General features: G+C 55.0%; 6 protein-coding genes across 6 annotated transcripts; 2 read left to right on the forward strand and 4 right to left on the reverse strand.

Annotated features, from left to right (window-relative positions):
• Positions 1 to 2: 2 nt before the first annotated feature.
• On the reverse strand, positions 3 to 2,312 carry LY79DRAFT_115465 (hsp70-like protein). Its single transcript, XM_060550735.1, has one exon. The coding sequence runs from the start codon at positions 1,872 to 1,874 to the stop codon at positions 102 to 104; it is 1,773 nt and encodes a 590-aa protein (XP_060416093.1). The 5' UTR covers positions 1,875 to 2,312; the 3' UTR covers positions 3 to 101.
• A 2,965-nt stretch (positions 2,313 to 5,277) lies between these two features.
• LY79DRAFT_578216 (uncharacterized protein) lies at positions 5,278 to 5,604 on the forward strand (the record flags this gene model as incomplete). Its single annotated transcript, XM_060559944.1, has 1 exon — positions 5,278 to 5,604. The coding sequence occupies one exon, from the start codon at positions 5,278 to 5,280 to the stop codon at positions 5,602 to 5,604; it is 327 nt and encodes a 108-aa protein (XP_060416094.1).
• Positions 5,605 to 6,162: 558 nt separating this feature from the next.
• Positions 6,163 to 7,738, reverse strand: LY79DRAFT_547750 (ribonuclease HII). The gene has a single exon (XM_060557353.1). It carries the CDS (start codon positions 7,445 to 7,447, stop codon positions 6,416 to 6,418), a length of 1,032 nt encoding a protein of 343 aa, XP_060416095.1. The 5' UTR covers positions 7,448 to 7,738; the 3' UTR covers positions 6,163 to 6,415.
• Positions 7,739 to 7,799: 61 nt separating this feature from the next.
• Positions 7,800 to 10,597, forward strand: LY79DRAFT_603500 (cupin domain-containing protein). The gene is made up of 4 exons (XM_060561864.1): positions 7,800 to 8,085; positions 8,161 to 8,309; positions 8,368 to 9,957; positions 10,016 to 10,597. Exons 1-4 carry the CDS (start codon positions 8,006 to 8,008, stop codon positions 10,141 to 10,143), a joined length of 1,947 nt encoding a protein of 648 aa, XP_060416096.1. The 5' UTR covers positions 7,800 to 8,005; the 3' UTR covers positions 10,144 to 10,597.
• Positions 10,598 to 10,933: 336 nt separating this feature from the next.
• LY79DRAFT_547752 (root hair defective 3 GTP-binding protein) lies at positions 10,934 to 13,992 on the reverse strand. The gene is made up of 5 exons (XM_060557354.1): positions 13,693 to 13,992; positions 13,202 to 13,633; positions 12,827 to 13,134; positions 11,400 to 12,782; positions 10,934 to 11,347 (listed from the first exon to the last, which is right to left on the reverse strand). The coding sequence occupies exons 1-5, from the start codon at positions 13,782 to 13,784 to the stop codon at positions 11,064 to 11,066; spliced, it is 2,499 nt and encodes an 832-aa protein (XP_060416097.1). The 5' UTR covers positions 13,785 to 13,992; the 3' UTR covers positions 10,934 to 11,063.
• A 145-nt stretch (positions 13,993 to 14,137) lies between these two features.
• On the reverse strand, positions 14,138 to 15,723 carry LY79DRAFT_547755 (fructosamine kinase). The gene is made up of 3 exons (XM_060557355.1): positions 15,380 to 15,723; positions 14,625 to 15,312; positions 14,138 to 14,554 (listed from the first exon to the last, which is right to left on the reverse strand). The coding sequence occupies exons 1-3, from the start codon at positions 15,564 to 15,566 to the stop codon at positions 14,461 to 14,463; spliced, it is 969 nt and encodes a 322-aa protein (XP_060416098.1). The 5' UTR covers positions 15,567 to 15,723; the 3' UTR covers positions 14,138 to 14,460.
• Positions 15,724 to 15,795: the final 72 nt, after the last annotated feature.

A 15,795-nucleotide genomic window follows, 5' to 3' on the forward strand; every position in this document is an offset into this window, starting at 1 on the left:
GCAAAGAAAGCAGAAGTCTAGTCGTGAAACCCTGTAACAACCTTCGTGTTGCCACGCCGATGACTGTGACTCTAAGGAAAGAATTCATCAAGGGTATCAATTTAGTCAACCTCCTCGACGGTAGGGCCGTCGTCAGAGGCGCCGGGGGGGCCACCAGCACCAGCACCGGGGAAGCCACCAGGGGCGCCGCCGGCACCGGGGGGACCGCCAGCGCTGCCATAGAACTTCATCATGATGGGGTTGGCAACGCCCTCGAGCTCCTTCTGGCGCTCCTCATACTCCTCGCGAGTAGCCTGCTGGTTCTCGTCGAGCCAGGTGACGATCTGGTCGATCTCAGTCTTGAGCTTCTCCTTGTCGTCAGCGTCAAGCTTCTCGTCGACCTTGGAGTCGCTGAGGGTGTTGCGCAGGGAGTAAGCGTAAGACTCGAGGCCGTTCTTGGCAGAGACACGGCGAGCTTCAGCCTCGTCCTCATCCTTGAACTTCTCGGCCTCAGCAAGCATGCGCTCGATGTCCTCCTTGGAGAGACGGCCCTTGTCGTTGGTGATGACAATCTTGTTGGACTTGCCGGTGCCCTTCTCGACGGCGGAGACGTTCATGATACCGTTGGCATCAAGATCGAAGGTGACCTCAATCTGGGGAACACCGCGAGGAGCGGGGGGAATACCGGTAAGCTCAAACTTGCCGAGAAGGTTGTTGTCCTTGGTGCGCTGGCGCTCACCCTCGTAGACCTGGATGAGGACACCAGGCTGGTTGTCTGAGAAGGTGGAGAAGACCTCAGACTTCTTGGTGGGGATGGTGGTGTTGCGGGGAATGAGCTTGGTCATCATGCCACCAGCGGTCTCGATACCGAGGGAGAGGGGAGCGACATCGAGAAGCAGGATCTCGTTGGTGCTCTTGGAAGAGGTGTCACCGGACAGAATAGCGGCCTGGACGGCGGCGCCGTAGGCAACAGCCTCATCGGGGTTAATGGACTTGTTGGGCTCCTTGCCGTTGAAGTAGTCGGAGATAAGCTTCTGGATGCGGGGGATACGGGTGGAACCTCCGACCAGGACGATCTCGTGGACCTGGGACTTGTCGATCTTGGCGTCGGTGAGGACGCGGTCGACGGGCTGGATGGTGGAGCGGAACAGATCCTGGCAAAGCTCCTCGAAGCGGGCACGGGTGATGGAGGTGTAGAAGTCAATACCCTCGTAGAGCGAGTCGATCTCGATGGAGGTCTGGGCAGACGAGGACAGGGTGCGCTTGGCACGCTCGCAAGCGGTGCGGAGACGGCGCAGAGCGCGGGCGTTGGTGGACAGGTCCTTCTTGTGCTTGCGCTTGAACTCGTTGACGAAGTGGTTGACGAGACGGTTATCGAAGTCCTCACCACCCAAGTGAGTGTCACCAGCGGTGGACTTGACCTCGAAGATGCCCTCCTCAATGGTCAGGAGGGACACATCGAAGGTACCACCACCAAGATCGAAGATGAGAACGTTGCGCTCACCGTCGGCCTTCTTGTCAAGACCGTAGGCGATGGCAGCCGCAGTGGGCTCGTTGATGATGCGAAGGACGTTGAGGCCGGCAATGAGACCGGCGTCCTTGGTCGCCTGACGCTGAGAGTCGTTGAAGTAGGCGGGGACGGTGACAACAGCGTTGTTGACCTGGCCACCCAAGAAGGACTCGGCGGTCTCACGCATCTTGGTAAGAACCATAGCAGAGATCTCCTCGGGAGTAAAGGTCTTGGTCTCTCCCTTGAACTCGACTTGAATGGCAGGCTTGCCGTTCTTGTCAACGACCTTGAAGGGGAAGTGCTTCATATCAGCCTGCACCTCAGAGTCGTTGAACTTGCGACCAATGAGACGCTTGGCGTCGAAGACAGTGTTGTGGGGGTTCATTGCGACCTGGTTCTTGGCCGCATCTCCGATCAGACGCTCCGTGTCGGTGAAACCTGTGGAAAACGGTCAGCAAAAATCTAAAATTCAATAGATCTCGAAAGATCGGAAATAAGGCAACTTACCGACAAAGCTGGGGGTTGTTCTGTTACCCTGGTCGTTTGCGATAATCTCAATCTTGTCATTAGACTGTATCGTGTGTTAGTGGTATGTTCAAGTGTGGGGATGGTTAATGTGCGCCGGAACGGAGCAAGCATAGGGAAACTTACGTAGTAAGCGACACACGAGTACGTGGTACCCAAGTCGATACCGACGGCCTTGCCTCCGGAAGCCATGGTGTCGGTTGTGATGTGTGGGAAGTTGGCGATATGTGGTGTTGTGAAGGTGGGGGGTATCTTCAGAGTGCGCGTAACCGGTAGAAGAATTTCCCGGCAAAGATATCGGCGATCAAGAATTCGTCGAAAAAAAGAAATGCGCTGACACTTCTTGCGATTGGGGGTATTATGAAGAGTGAAAGTTGATTGCGTGAAGAGTGAAGAATAGGAGGATGAGATGGTTGGTGTTTGACGACTTAAAAGGTTGAAGGCAGGAGCGACTTAAAGCCCCGCAAAAATTCGAAATGGTTCTTTCCTCTTCCACCCGCCCTCCATTGGTGGGGTACAATAGGACGCTGCGGCCCAGCTAGGATGCTTCCACAAGGCACTGGAAGCCGCCTGAAAATTGCCCGGGTTGCAATGCAAGGATCAAATGAAGACTAGAATAATTTCAGCCTCTTCAGGTGGCAAGGTTCCGGTTTTCTCAGCATTCAAGCAAGTCCAGGCCACCTCCAGCGGTGCATATGGCGAAATCGAAGATTCTACTGAAGGCGATGCGCTGACATCATAAGATTCTACGAAATCTATGGAGGGGCAGTACGTTTGCGCCCTTTGTCACAGTACCCTGGCAGCCATCTCCTGCACGCCTTAAAACTGGTCTCTTCGAGGTATCCTCTACTTGTCTCCTCTTCTGATCGAAACCCCACACCGCTCCAGGAAAGAGAATTTCTAGTGATATCATTTTAGGCTGGGCCACGAGTGTACGCGGCCCAACGCAACCCAGCTTTGGTTCACGAAGCATCTAAATGTAAATATCTACAACTATTTAGTTACCCCTATCTTCCTTCTTCGCTGATACGATATACATTGGTGAATGTGAGAGAATGGTCAAAACAACAGAGCCAGCAGGAGGCACAGGGTGGCACACAACCAAGACCATAGCTAAAACTCATCATTTAAACAAACAACCTGCAGCAAAACTCCTGCTGTAACTATTTTAAGATTACTATAGATTTGATGCACATTTAAAATTGTGTACTCTTGGTTGCTACGTTACCCTGTCAGCCCAACTAAGTGCAGCAAATGAGTTTTTTTCACATACTATCTGCATGTGTTCGCCCAACAACAACTAGGCAACAACCCCGCCAATGTCCGCGGGGCACTGGAAGGGAGGGGAAGCTCATCGACCAACAAAACTGGTAAGCTTACTGAGATGGCTGGCTATATGACTTAGGGAGGAATTGATGATTGGTGGCAGCCCATGCGCCGCCTCGACCAACAATGAGTGGGTCCATATCTCCGGATCCGGCCTGGTGCAATCGGCTTCCTATGTTATGCTGTGTTGTCGGCTTCCGCGGTTGTGGGTCCATCCACGGATCCGAAGTCAGCACCTAGTCAGCAAAGCATGACAGTCTAGGAGGCAGTATAGATGGGACAGAAACCAGTGGCACCGTATTCAGTGCAATGATGCATTTGGTGCTTCATGTCCTCACTGAGTTCAGACCACATCCTTATTGCAGTTAGCCTGTCATAGTGTTTGGGCTATCATGGTGCATTATAATGCCTGATGTCTGACCTCTATTCAAGCCAGTGACTACCTACATTGACAAAGCTTGGATTGTGACTTTTGAGGCCTATAAAACCAGGATCATATACATGGGCAGCCATCTCAGGGCGTGCACGTTCATCGCCAGGTTCATTTGCGTATCAAACAAAAAAGAAGCGGTAGACCTCGTTTCCCACACCTTTAATTTCATCTGTAAATAGATTCTTATCTTCCAGTATACCAAACTGGAAACACAGATTGGAAAACTAGTTTACCAACAGCATCATGGTTAGTTCCAAGTCAATCACGCTTCTTCTGTGTATAACCTAGCCTGTTGGCACCTATTGTTGTCCTGCTCCCTTCTGATGAATACTTGTGGAAGGCAATCAGGGACACTGGGAATGCCTTATGGGAATTGATACCAGGCTGCATCAGCACCTCGCTTTTCCCTTTGTAATTTGCTGTATAAACCTCTCATCAGTCACAAGAAGTCATGTCTGTTGCTATCACAGCCAAGTTTATTTGAGACTGGACTGAAAAAAGATGGTGTGCAGTTGCGAGGAGAGGGACTTGCCAGCCATTCTATGCCAGTTGGAAGGGTTCACTAGCTGGGCAGAACTAACAGAGAATATAAAAGTGTACATGATTTTTGATCCCAAGATTCACGATACTACCGGTTGGCAATCCATTTTCTCCTCCAAAGGGCTGAAAGGCATCATCTTTTTCCCAGCGCAGTATCGAGCTGGGACGCCCTGCCATTTGCGGCCTTCACGGCCATATCAATATTACCAAAGCTGTCCAGAAGTCTAAAATTTCATTCTCACCCCTTCTCACTACATTCTTTGAATTCTGCATCTTGAACATGGAGTCATTGGAGCTTTCTGGGGTTAGTAGTGAGTAACTTGCGCTGCTGCAACCAAAGGATGCCATCTCGCGTACGGTAACCAATATGATACAAAGTACTTATTCCTTGACCAATACTCTAAGCCTATCATTTTCTATGCTACGAACTTACAGGATTCGACAACATAGGCACTCTTAATCTGTTACGGGATGGCATGCTTACTCTCCAGCGCATCGCCTCGAAGGCCATCGAGGCTAAAAAGCTTCCGCATGCTGTCAAGGCCTGGCTGCATGGCAAAATGGTCTTCTAAATCACCATATATGCATGCAAAGACAACCGTTCTTCCACCAGGATGAGAACTCCTTCTTCTGGAGGAGAATAAGTGCCAAAGACACTGCGTATGTCGACGACCGGCAACTGTACATCGAATCTGCTTCTCTCGCTCATCTCAGACTCAACTATTGCGTGACGGTCAAGAAGTCTTTGCTTGAGAAGAACGGAAAATGGGCCATGTTACCCATTGCTATGATGGAAATGCCTCAGCTCGCAAATGGTGAACGACCTTGGCAGACATAGTTACACCAAGCCGTCATTGCCCTTGGCCATTCAAGTCATCTAGCCACCAACATCAAGCCCGAGAAAGGCATTAAACCTGGCCCGGTCTGGTCTGGAAACGTCTCTAGGTTAATTTCAGACATCTCCATGAAGTTGAAGAAAGCGGAGAACCTGCATGGCCCAGCTCTTTCCTCGAACTTTGGACCCAACGCCATCTTTGATATGGCACATGGTCTCAATTTAGATAGTCTAGTCACGGAGACGTTCCACGCCGAGGCCATTATTTGTACTCGAACTCTCGTCAACGACAAGGATATGAATCCTCACTACTGGACCTTCAGGGGCCCGCCACGCAAAGTGCAAGACAATGCTGACCCTACTGATCCCAACCGCAGCAACATCACTCTCGTCACGCGACCAATGCCGGTTTGCATGAACAGCGCCGACAGGACTCCGTCTTTCAACATCCCCTAGAAGATGCGGGAGCTCCTTGGGAAGCAAGAAAGGTGACTACGTCATTCCACTGGTGGAGATCATGTACGATGCAAACGCTGTTCACCACCATGTATACACGGCTTTACCAGACACCGGACCTTTCGACACCTCGCACCAAGCGCTCAGAATCGCATATTGAGTTAACACGAGGAAACAGAAGGCAACATCAAGACGCGTCACCTCAAGTATGATGCTGATCCGACATACTACAAGCCGCTGGTGCCCATCCATGGCAACAAGAAGGAGAGAAGTGGTTTGGAAAAGGGATGGGCTTAGGTGATGTCAGTCTTGGCGACCCCTCCATCTACCAATGGAAGAAAATTTCCGGCGGTGTGTCAAAAAGCCTCATCGATGCTCGGTCGATCAAGCTCCGCACCCTTGAATACGACTCCGAGCAAAAGATCCGCGCATTTATTCCCAAGAAAGAGGATATGTCTCTTGCCCTAAGTTTCTCTCACCCACCGAGAAGGCTGCTCTGACTCAGGAAGCCTTCGGTCAAGACATGATCATGAGCAAAGAAGTCAGGAAGTTGACATGGTAAAGGCATTGAGTATATCCAATAAAGCTATGGAAACAGTCTCGATTCAGAAATAATTCCCACAACAGTTGTTTCAGGCGCGCGTGATGAACTATGCTCTCAAGGGGGTGGAGGAGATCAATAGTATAAAGTCATTCTCACCCACTCATACACACTCTATATCTTCGTACACAGGCCGCAGAAGCCGTCAGAGAGAATGTAAAGCAGGACAGGTGAAGATGGTTCTTATACTGTATTCATTATGTCTCACCTCTAGAACGCCTCCAGGCCAGCCGGCCTTCCGAACCATGTTCCCAGCTCATCGCCTTCCTGCTCCCTATCCCCTGAAACGAAGAAGTCTGTCATCCGTGCCGTATCATCGTCGTCCTCGACTGGCCAGTCTACCTTGAGACCCCCCTTGCCCTCAAGCATGTCCTTAGCCGTGCCCCAACTGAACCGACACTCGGGGCCCCATCCAAAGACGGGATGCATATTGGACTTCATCCACGACACGCACCTTCCGTCTGACGGATACCCCGAACCCCAAGCCATGCCCTCCTCCGCCGAATCAGAGGCTCGTGCTTTGTAGAGGACCTCCAGCGCGGCATCGCGAGTAACTTTAGCACAGACGGAGGCAGCCGACACACAAGGGTACAGGCTATCTGCCTTTTTCGCAACCGTGATCTTGGTGGCGGGGAAGAAGCGCTGGAGCTTGGCCTGGTAGGCGGCCGGCTGACCAACAGTATCGACGTAGATCTCCTGGATGTTGACGCCCTGGGCGAAGACGCCCTTGATCAGCTCGACGGTGGCGTCCATGGCCTGGGCGTTGAGGTTGTAGTTGGCGCCGGGGCGCATCATGCCCGATGAGATGTCGCGGGCGCTAAGGGCCGAGATGGCGAAACCGCAGGACTCGGCCAAATCTGAGCCGGCAGTGCAGAGGGCCGCCATCAGTTGAGACCGAACGGCCGGTGTAAGCACCTTTGAGTCATCAAAGTGGTGGGTCTCGCGGAGCAATGGGTCAGAGAGGGGAATAGGGAGGTAGAAGACGCCGTAAACCATGGGTCCAAGGACGGGACCGCGGCCGGCTTCATCGACGCCGAGGCAGACCGGTGTCCCCGATGCTGGTGATTCCGCGGTAGTCTTAGTTGGTGATGAAGATGGCGGGAGAAGTGTTGAAGGAACCGGAGAGAAGTATGTGTACGAGTCACCCGAGAGAATCGCCTTATCGTTGATGGACGGGGGAATAAAGACATCCGCGACTGGGGTCTCAAGGGCGATGTCCTCGGCCGTTTGAGAGTCTTCCATTGTGAGCCGAAGTCGCCCTGAAGGACCTCGATGCGTCTGGAGCTGTAGGTCTCAGGTCGTCAAGGGGTAAGTGATTGCACTGCGGCTATCCCAGTACTCAACGGCCCAGTACACCGGAAATCGTGAAAGGAAATGAATACAAGCGAGAAACCAAGTCGTGGAATGAATTGTTCGAAGAGTATCTGTGTCCTTGGATTAGACGGGTGAGAACTATTAGTGGCAGGTGCTCTGGACGCGTCTAGATTGATGGAGACGCGTCGAGCCGTTAATGCGCCGCCCGGTCCACCCTTGTCAGCCCAAATCCGCCAGGCGCCCACTGAAAGTCCCTCGAAGCAGGAGCACCTCGGCGCGCGTTCCACCGTCTAAAAGTTGCGCGCTCAACATTACCGCAACCCAACCATCTTGTCGGGGTAAACACGGCGGCCATTGGGTTCACAACGTCGCTCTTTTTGTTTTTGTTGCTTTGGAACAATACCCACCGGCTGTCAGTACCAGGCCGCATATCTCGTTTCTACCTAGCGGAAAATTGATTAATTGCTGAAAAGCTCCATAGTCGTGATGGCACCACCGCGACAGAGCAACGTCCGGCGTCGCGAAACGTCAACAGGCGACTTCCACGAGCTTGGCGTGAAGGGACGGTACGTCGCCACGCACCCGCTCGAGAGCTATGATAAACGCAGGTCGCGCCTGAGATTGAACTAACATCCCTTTAGGAAGACTGGAATTGAACTGCCCGACACCGGCGAACGCGACGAACATGGCATGCAACCCATCGACGGATTGTTCTCCTCGCCGGAGAAGGACAATAGATCGCCCGGCGACGACATGACGCGCGGCGAGCAGGAAATGGAGCTGGATTCGGGTGAGTTTGTCTACGAGCCTGCAGCGTTGCGCGTTTTCTAACGATACATGCGTGCCAGAATCCGGCCCTGGACCTGCCTCCATCATGAAGAACCACCCTCGCCTCGTACCCCGTGGAACTTCCCCACGCAAGACCAACTTCGGGTCGCCCGCGATGCGGCACCCCAGCTTCGGGCCTTCGTCATCGCCGACCCGGCTGTCGCCCAACCGAGGATCGCCTCCTCGGTTGCCGCCCAACCGTGGTGGTTCGGTATCTCGCCGTCTCGATTATGGTGGCTCTGACAGGGGTGCCAGAGACCCCAACGGAGTGAATGGTCGCGCTCTCTCGACGGAGGATGAGGAAGACGAGCAGGCTAGGTCGCAAGCTCAGAACGGATCGCCTGTGGAGAACGGCGATGAAGAGTCGATGCAGATGGTTGGCATGGACGGGGATGATGAACCAGAACCTGAGTCGGTGACAGGAGCGCCGGATGCTGAAGAAGTTGACGTCGAGGAGACGGTAGCAGAGGCACCGCAGCCTATCAAACGTAGGGGTCGCCCGCGCAAGGCTCAGTCACCCGTGGAGGAAGAGGCTGAGGAGGCGCCTGCAGACTCCGGCCACGAACCAGAAGAGCAAGCACCCGTCAAAAGAAGAGGTCGCCCGGCCAAGGGCAAGGGCAATGCCAAAGCAGACGAATCGGAAGAGGAGCCCGAGGCAGAGGCCAGCGCACCTAGGCGCAGACGCTCACGGAATTCCAACGCAGACGAGGTTGAGCAGGAAGAAGCGGAGGGCCGCTCATCCAAAAGACAGCGCACAGAGCCCAAGAAGCCAGCGACGGGAAAGCGCGGACGCCCCAAGGCCGCTCCCAGGGAGGAAGACGGAGGCGAGTCCAAGAACGCCGAAGCCGACCCAAAACCCAAGGGCAAGCCCGGTCGCAAACCGAAAGCCGCTGTTGGCGACGACTCGATTCTTGGCGTTGTGCAAAAGGGGCCGCCCATGCCCAAGGCACGCGGCCTGGTCTCGCAAAAACGACAGCAGGACCCTCACGCAGTCACCCAAACTAGATCCGGCCGCCAGTCATACCGCCCACTCGCCTTCTGGAAGAATGAACACGTTACCTACGACGAGGACGAGGCATTTGAGGACGGTAAAAAGGGTGGCAGGTTTCTGCTGCCGAGCGTCAAAGAAATCATCCGCGTTGAGGAAGAAGAGCGCGAGGTGCGGAAGAACAAGAGCTCAAAGGGCCGCAAGGCCGCCGTCAAGGGCAGACGGCGCCATGCCGACTCCGACGACGAGGAGGAACCGCCCGAGCCGTGGGAGCAAGATCCCGGCAGTATCGAAGGCGAGATCGTTGTCTGGCAGCCCGAGCACGAGTTCAACCCGCCCGCTATCAACGAGCAGGTCGAGATCGACGAGGACCGGATCGCTGTGGCGGCGGGGGCTATCCAGACGCGCGACATTAGAGATGCGACGTTCCGTTTCGCCAAGACGCTCAGCTTGCCCTTCTTCGGCTCTGGCGTCGTCGACCTCCCGCCGGGGGCGGAGAAGCGGCCCAAGAACTCGCGCAAGATGCAGATGGTGTTTTTCGTATTCCAAGGCAAAGTCCGGGTCACGGTTCATGAGACCCAGTTCCGGATCGGCGCCGGTGGAATGTGGTTCGTTCCGAGGGGTACGTCTTTCTCACGTCTGCGCACATGAAGTAGAGCACCTCGCTGACAATCGTACAGGCAACTACTACAGCATCGAGAACGATTATGAGACGCCCGCGCGCATCTTCTTTGCCCAGGGTTGTGAGGTTAGCAACGGCCTGGCGCAGGGGGCGGGCGGCTCCCAGGACACAACCATCATGGGTTGAGCTCTGATACCCCTAATGGAGGTATCGGGCAGCTAATATGGTGGCGGCTCTCTCTTTTACCAGTCTCAGTTACTGGCGGCGTCTGCTTTGCAAGATATCTATGTCTACCTTCGTAGGAAGTTCCCTCGTTATACATGTTTTTGTCAGTAAATTCTTTTTTGGATTGGTTTAGCAGCGGCGGCAATGGTCGTCCTCCAACATACGAACGACCTGCGAGGAGGGCGGGCTTGGCAAGCCGGTGGGAGACGGGCGGAGAGTCGCGTAGACGCGGCATGTTGTGATATGAGGGAGTTAGGATAGTTACGAGGCGTAAGCGGCATATTGCATCGGGCGGCATAATCATACCAAGATGAACCATAAGATGCGCTTGCTGGGACCCGTCACCAAAAATGAGAACAACTGACGACTCGACGAGCTCTATAACTTCGATGGGTGGGCTCGCGACCCCGGCCGGATTGTGTCAGGTCTCATACCCAGGCCGAGACGGCTGCGCCCAGAGAAGTCTGAAAACCAGACCGCGTCTCTGGCCAGAAAGGTTGGAGCTTATAGTCTTCCTAGTGATGTTGCTTCCGAGCAGATTCGACGGCCACACAGTTCCACATAATGAGGGCTCGGGGCCAGCCTTCTGGGAATCAGTCGTGTGCACGTTAAACTCCAAGCTGTCTTCCCGCACCAGGTATAGTCGAGCTTGTGTGCCAAAGGGTTCACAGTTTGGGGCTCAACGTTGCACCTCTAGACGTATATCGCTGTACACCAACAAGCAGTACATCACATTCACTTGGCCACGGGCGGAAGTGCAACGTATAGACATTATATCTTTTCTGTTCCCTACTCATGCCCTCAGTGAGCTCGTTCGTCTGGCGTTTGGACCGCAGCGCGTGTTTCAGCTGTCATGAACAAAAAACAACACCAACAGTAATCTAGATGTCATCAACATCGTCCTCGGCTCCCTTCTTCTTGCCCCGACTGTCGAGCGTATCCAAGCTGATGGAGTCGCTGTCGCGACCGGGCATCGCCAGCGCCTGCCGCGCAGTGTCCGAGTTCTCAATGAACTCGCGCAGCTTCTGCTTGCCGATCTCGACGCCCTGGTTAGCGGCCGCGTTGGCCATCTGGTACATGGGACCGAGCATGTTGAGCGTGTAGGCAACGTAGGTTCCTCCGGCAAGCAGGATGAGGAAAATAAAGAGGAACGGATTGCGTAGCACTGTCTCATGTCAGCATGATCCATGGGCGCGTGCCATGGAGGGGGTACTCACCAGCGACAATCTCGTTCCATCCCAGCGCCACCAACAGGGCGTAAAAATACAGAGGCACCTGGGCGACGCCGCCGATGGCGCTGCGCTTGGCCTCAACGTAGACGCCGTCGGCTGTCTTCTTGAACCTAATGACAAGATCCTGACGCTTGCCCTCACTGAGGACGGTCATCTCCTCCTCGAGACTCTTGCCGTCTTCTTCATCGACACCGCCAATCGGCGTCAGGTCCTCCTCGTCACTCGGCTCAACGCCACGCGGTTGGTTGCCGATCCACGCAGGCAGGTCGGGGGGGCTGTAGCTCTCGGCGAGCTTGAACTTTGACAACAGGGGGATGAGGGTCAGCGTAGACTCCCGCGCCTTAGTGTAGATGCCCTCAATATCATCAGTGGGCCTCCATATCCTGGGCACGCCGGCGTCGTCATATCTGAACTTGTCCTCAAAGTTTTCCCTCAGCTTCAACAGGATGTTGCCCTCCATGACCTCTTCCTCAATCTTCTCACGCAAGGCCACCCAGCTCTTGCGTCTGAGTCGCCAGAGGCCGACCTCAACCTCATCCTGGGTGGCCTCGAAGCTCTTAGCTCGTTCGGTGAACCTACTTTGCGCGTCCTTGACGATGTCGACGAAAACAGTCCAGATGCGGTCCCAGAGGTCCTTCTCCGTGGGCTTTTCGCCCGTTTCGGGGGCGCCGGAGCCAGCCCTCCCAGAGCCGAGCTTGTTGAACTCGAGGCCAACCGCATCGCCCAAACGGGACTTGACCCATCGCTCCACCCTCGTGGCCAACCGGCGCATCTCTTCCTTGCGCAGCTTACCGCTCACATCGTCCAACTCCTTCTCAAACAGCCCAAACTGCGACTTGAAGTTGGACCAGGCGACGCCAGGAATGGCAAGGCTCTCAGCCTCGTTCTGGAAGGACCCAAGCGCCTTCTTCTTCTGCTCGGTCACAATCTCGGCAAATTCGTAAGCGGCACCGGACTTTTGACCAGCCTTGACGGCCCCAGACACGGCTTCGCTGAACGAGGCGATTCCGGACTTGTGCGCTGCGGACAGCTGTGCGTTATAAAGCGTCTTGAGTCGGCCGTCAATCTTGGCTTCTAGGTCTTGACGCTTGCGGGCGTAGACACCCTTGTGATATCTGCTGGCCTGCACTTCGAATGCCTTGAGGCACTTTTGGCGAGAGTCACGTCCTGTGTTGCCGAGATCGGCCAGGACGGTGGGCTTTCCGGACCGAGCAGCCTCGGACTGCTTCTCCTCAAGAGGCACGATGGCATTGTCGAAACCGATCAGGACCTCGCGCGAGATCTCGTCGCAACGGAACTGGGCGAGTAACTCCTGCTGCGTCGGCAGATCGAGATCCTTGTTGTTGACGATCTGATCCCAGATGCCCTCTGCGTAGATTGAGAAACCGTCGGCGGGAATGCGTCGGTGGTACTCGGGCAGCAACACCCCCCCTCGAACTCCTGGGAGCTAGATCCAGGCGTGCGATGCCCCGCAGTGAACCTCCTCCCCAGGTTCTGGATCTCGGCTGTGAATTTATCGGCCTGGAGGATCTTGTGGGGGAGTGCGGCGAACGCAAAGTCGAAGTAGTCCTCGATACGCGAGTTTTCGAGGCCCTGGGGTTTGGAGATGGAAGACCAGATCTTACTAAGGTCCTGCACCAGCGTGTTGCGCAGGTTCGCAAGGGGCGTCGTGCCGAGGTGGTCTCGGATGACAAAGAACAGCAGAGATCTCAGGCTCGACCTAGGTGGCGTGTCAGAAAGCGATCAGTCTACGTCCCCCCCCCTTCTTATTTGCACAGACGACTTACTGCTTGTCCTTGAGGAAGAGCTGCAGGTTGACCTCGAAGACGGTCTTGAGGAGACCCATGTTGGCGCCGTTGTACAGGCCGACCTGCGTCTCCCAGAGGTTGACAATGAGTACCTCGCTGGTTGCCAGGGCGAAAAGGGCGCTCTTTCTCTCAAAGTCCTGGTCCTCGCCGCGCTCACGACCATCGGTACCCTCGACGTCCATGACGAGGATGTTCTCGGCCATGCCAGCCTCCTTCTTGTTCTTGGACATCCAAATTCCCTTGGTAGTCTGCTGGCGCATCGTCTCGGACATGACGGAGAACTCGGTTCCAAAGAGGTTGTTCAGCAGCGTCGACTTGCCGGTAGACTGAGAGCCGAAGACGGAGATGAGGTGGTAGTTGAACCCCGCCTCGGCGACGCGCACTTTTTGTAAATATGTTGCGACATTATTACTGGGGATTTACGTGTTAGCATTCAACCACGGTAGGCAGAGGCAGAGCTCGAGTTGTACTTGAATTCTTTCTGATCGTCAATGACCTGGATGCCATGCTCGTAGTTCTGGGCATCCAGCTCTTCGCCGACACCAGCAAAGTGGCCGTTCATGGTTGCAGCAACGGATGACGCAAATGATTATGGAGAGCAAGAGTTGGTTGGGCTATCTTCTCATTGTCGTTCTTAAGAAAGAGAAAAGGAAGAGGGCCGGCGTCTTTCGTCTTCGCCGTCGGGGTGTCGGGTGCAATGTAGCAACAGGGGCGAAAGTGCGCTCAGAGGTGGCAGCTGCTAGGGAAGTGACCAGATCACAACCCTTGATCAACTGGCCTGCCATGGGCCATTAATCTTGCTTTCCCACTAGGCCGTGCTGGCTTTAGAGCGCGAATGCGCCGGACAAATGGTTGGTCCGTGCAGCCCCTCCCCCCAACGAGTGGCCAGAAATAGGCTCCGTCTCAGGGCAACCCCCCCTGGCATGTGAATCCTCTCCACACCCCCCTACAAATCCCATGAAAATCATCGGACGGCATGATGGCAACGTGGGGAGCCCACCATCGTGGGCATGACGAGCGGTGACTGTTTGCGACCCCTATCATGGGGCACGCCATCACCTCCACTCCAGAACGATGATGAGGAATATCACCCGAGATCACTCGGCCCTGCAACTAGGAGCTGTCATTCTAATGGCTGCTAGGTACCTAGTCAAAATGCTAACTACTAAAGTTATGGTTTCCGGCGGCGCGGGCCGGCTTTGACGTGCAAGCCATCCAACACTTTTCGCGTGATGGCCTCAACCGTACTTGGAAATCAGCTTCTTCATAATCCCCATCGCACCGCTACGGTAGCCCCCGCCGAACATGGCGTAATGGTTGAGGTGGTGATACCTGCGACATGTCAGAGAGGGGCATTCATTCACAGTCACCATGGCAACGCAAGGTGGGCGAGTGGACTTACAGCTCGTAGAGCGCAACCCGGTCGTCCCATTCCTCTTTCGGCTCGGCCTTGGGGACCAGCTTGTTGTACTCGTTCCAAAACGTGCTCCCGAACCCGCCAAACATTTTCATGATGCCCAGTTCGTACTCGGAATGACCGTACACAGCCGAAGAGTCGTACACCACCTCCTCGGCGCCGCCCTTGCCGCCGATGCGACCCCGGCCATGGTTCCCACTCCAGAGATCCCCGTGCACAACCACCGGCTTCATGCCCTTGACGTGGCCGTCGCCGATCAGCCGCGGGACGACTCTGCTGGCGACCGTTTCCACGGCCTTGGACAGCTCCCCGTCGGAGCCGTTGTGCTCGGTTCCGGCGCGGAGGATGCTACGCAACCTGTTATCGGCGTAAAACTCGGCCCAGGACTCCTTCCACGAGTTGTCTTGCGGCGTCGAGCCGCAGCACGTCGTCACCGGGAAGCCGTACATGGGCTTGTCGAAGCCTTCCGGGACGGGCGCCGGGGTCGTGTGCATCTTGGCGAGCTTCGCTGCCAGGGAGAGGCCGGAGCCGCCGGGTGCGGATGACCCCAGGTCCAGGAAGTCCGTCACCAGGAAATGCTTGCCCGGCGATGCCTGGTATTCTCCGTGGGCGTACGATTTTGGGCAAAAGTTTGGGACGGCATTGTGGACTGCGTTTAGCGATTCATGCTCACCTGCGGCCTGCTTGTCAACGCTCGTCCATCTCACACTGGGTAGCATCATCTTCTGAGTCTGACTGACCTCTGAACATGACTTCTGCATCTCTCCCCATCCCCATCTTGACGAAGAAGTTTGCGGGCTGACCATCGACGACGGATGTGAGTTTAAACGACGACGCAAAGCCAGAAGCGCCATGCGACGCAATCTTGGTCTGCTCTGGATCTAGATGCAGAGCTTCAATGAGTGCCGGATCTACGTTGGGTGCCATTGCGTACAAGATCAAAATTTTCTCAATCTGACGGGGAAGGTTGGAGCATTGACACCGTTGATAGAGAGCTCTTAAGTTCAGTTACACACCAGCAGCCCAACTCAACCCTTGATGAGCTTCGGGTGACGTAGAATCGGAAGGGGCCTCCACAACGAGCTGCAGCACACACACCACCACCAGTGACACACCAGCCCCACCACAGATCCACTTGCTAACCATCTTTACTACC

This window comes from Colletotrichum navitas, assembly GCF_030913465.1.
Source record: "Colletotrichum navitas strain CBS 125086 chromosome Unknown LY79scaffold_17, whole genome shotgun sequence".
Classification (NCBI taxonomy): Eukaryota; Fungi; Ascomycota; class Sordariomycetes; order Glomerellales; family Glomerellaceae; genus Colletotrichum; species Colletotrichum navitas.

What these genes read in the sequence shown, in the direction of transcription:
- LY79DRAFT_115465 (XM_060550735.1), bottom strand. Translation starts at nt 1,874, where the DNA reads ATGAACCCCCACAACACTGTCTTCGACGCCAAGCGTCTCATTGGTCGC.
- LY79DRAFT_547750 (XM_060557353.1), bottom strand. Translation starts at nt 7,447, where the DNA reads ATGGAAGACTCTCAAACGGCCGAGGACATCGCCCTTGAGACCCCAGTC.
- LY79DRAFT_603500 (XM_060561864.1), top strand. Translation starts at nt 8,006, where the DNA reads ATGGCACCACCGCGACAGAGCAACGTCCGGCGTCGCGAAACGTCAACA. An exon ending in GAGCTTGGCGTGAAGGGACG is followed by an intron (nt 8,086 to 8,160) that starts GTACGTCGCCAC and finishes ACATCCCTTTAG; the next exon opens with GAAGACTGGAATTGAACTGC. An exon ending in AATGTGGTTCGTTCCGAGGG is followed by an intron (nt 9,958 to 10,015) that starts GTACGTCTTTCT and finishes ACAATCGTACAG; the next exon opens with GCAACTACTACAGCATCGAG.
- LY79DRAFT_547752 (XM_060557354.1), bottom strand. Translation starts at nt 13,784, where the DNA reads ATGAACGGCCACTTTGCTGGTGTCGGCGAAGAGCTGGATGCCCAGAAC. An exon ending in CTCTTCCTCAAGGACAAGCA is followed by an intron (nt 13,135 to 13,201) that starts GTAAGTCGTCTG and finishes CACGCCACCTAG; the next exon opens with GTCGAGCCTGAGATCTCTGC. An exon ending in GGGGGGGTGTTGCTGCCCGA is followed by an intron (nt 12,783 to 12,826) that starts GTACCACCGACG and finishes CAATCTACGCAG; the next exon opens with AGGGCATCTGGGATCAGATC.
- LY79DRAFT_547755 (XM_060557355.1), bottom strand. Translation starts at nt 15,566, where the DNA reads ATGGCACCCAACGTAGATCCGGCACTCATTGAAGCTCTGCATCTAGAT. An exon ending in TGCAGAAGTCATGTTCAGAG is followed by an intron (nt 15,313 to 15,379) that starts GTCAGTCAGACT and finishes AGCAGGCCGCAG; the next exon opens with GTGAGCATGAATCGCTAAAC. An exon ending in CGGGTTGCGCTCTACGAGCT is followed by an intron (nt 14,555 to 14,624) that starts GTAAGTCCACTC and finishes GACATGTCGCAG; the next exon opens with GTATCACCACCTCAACCATT.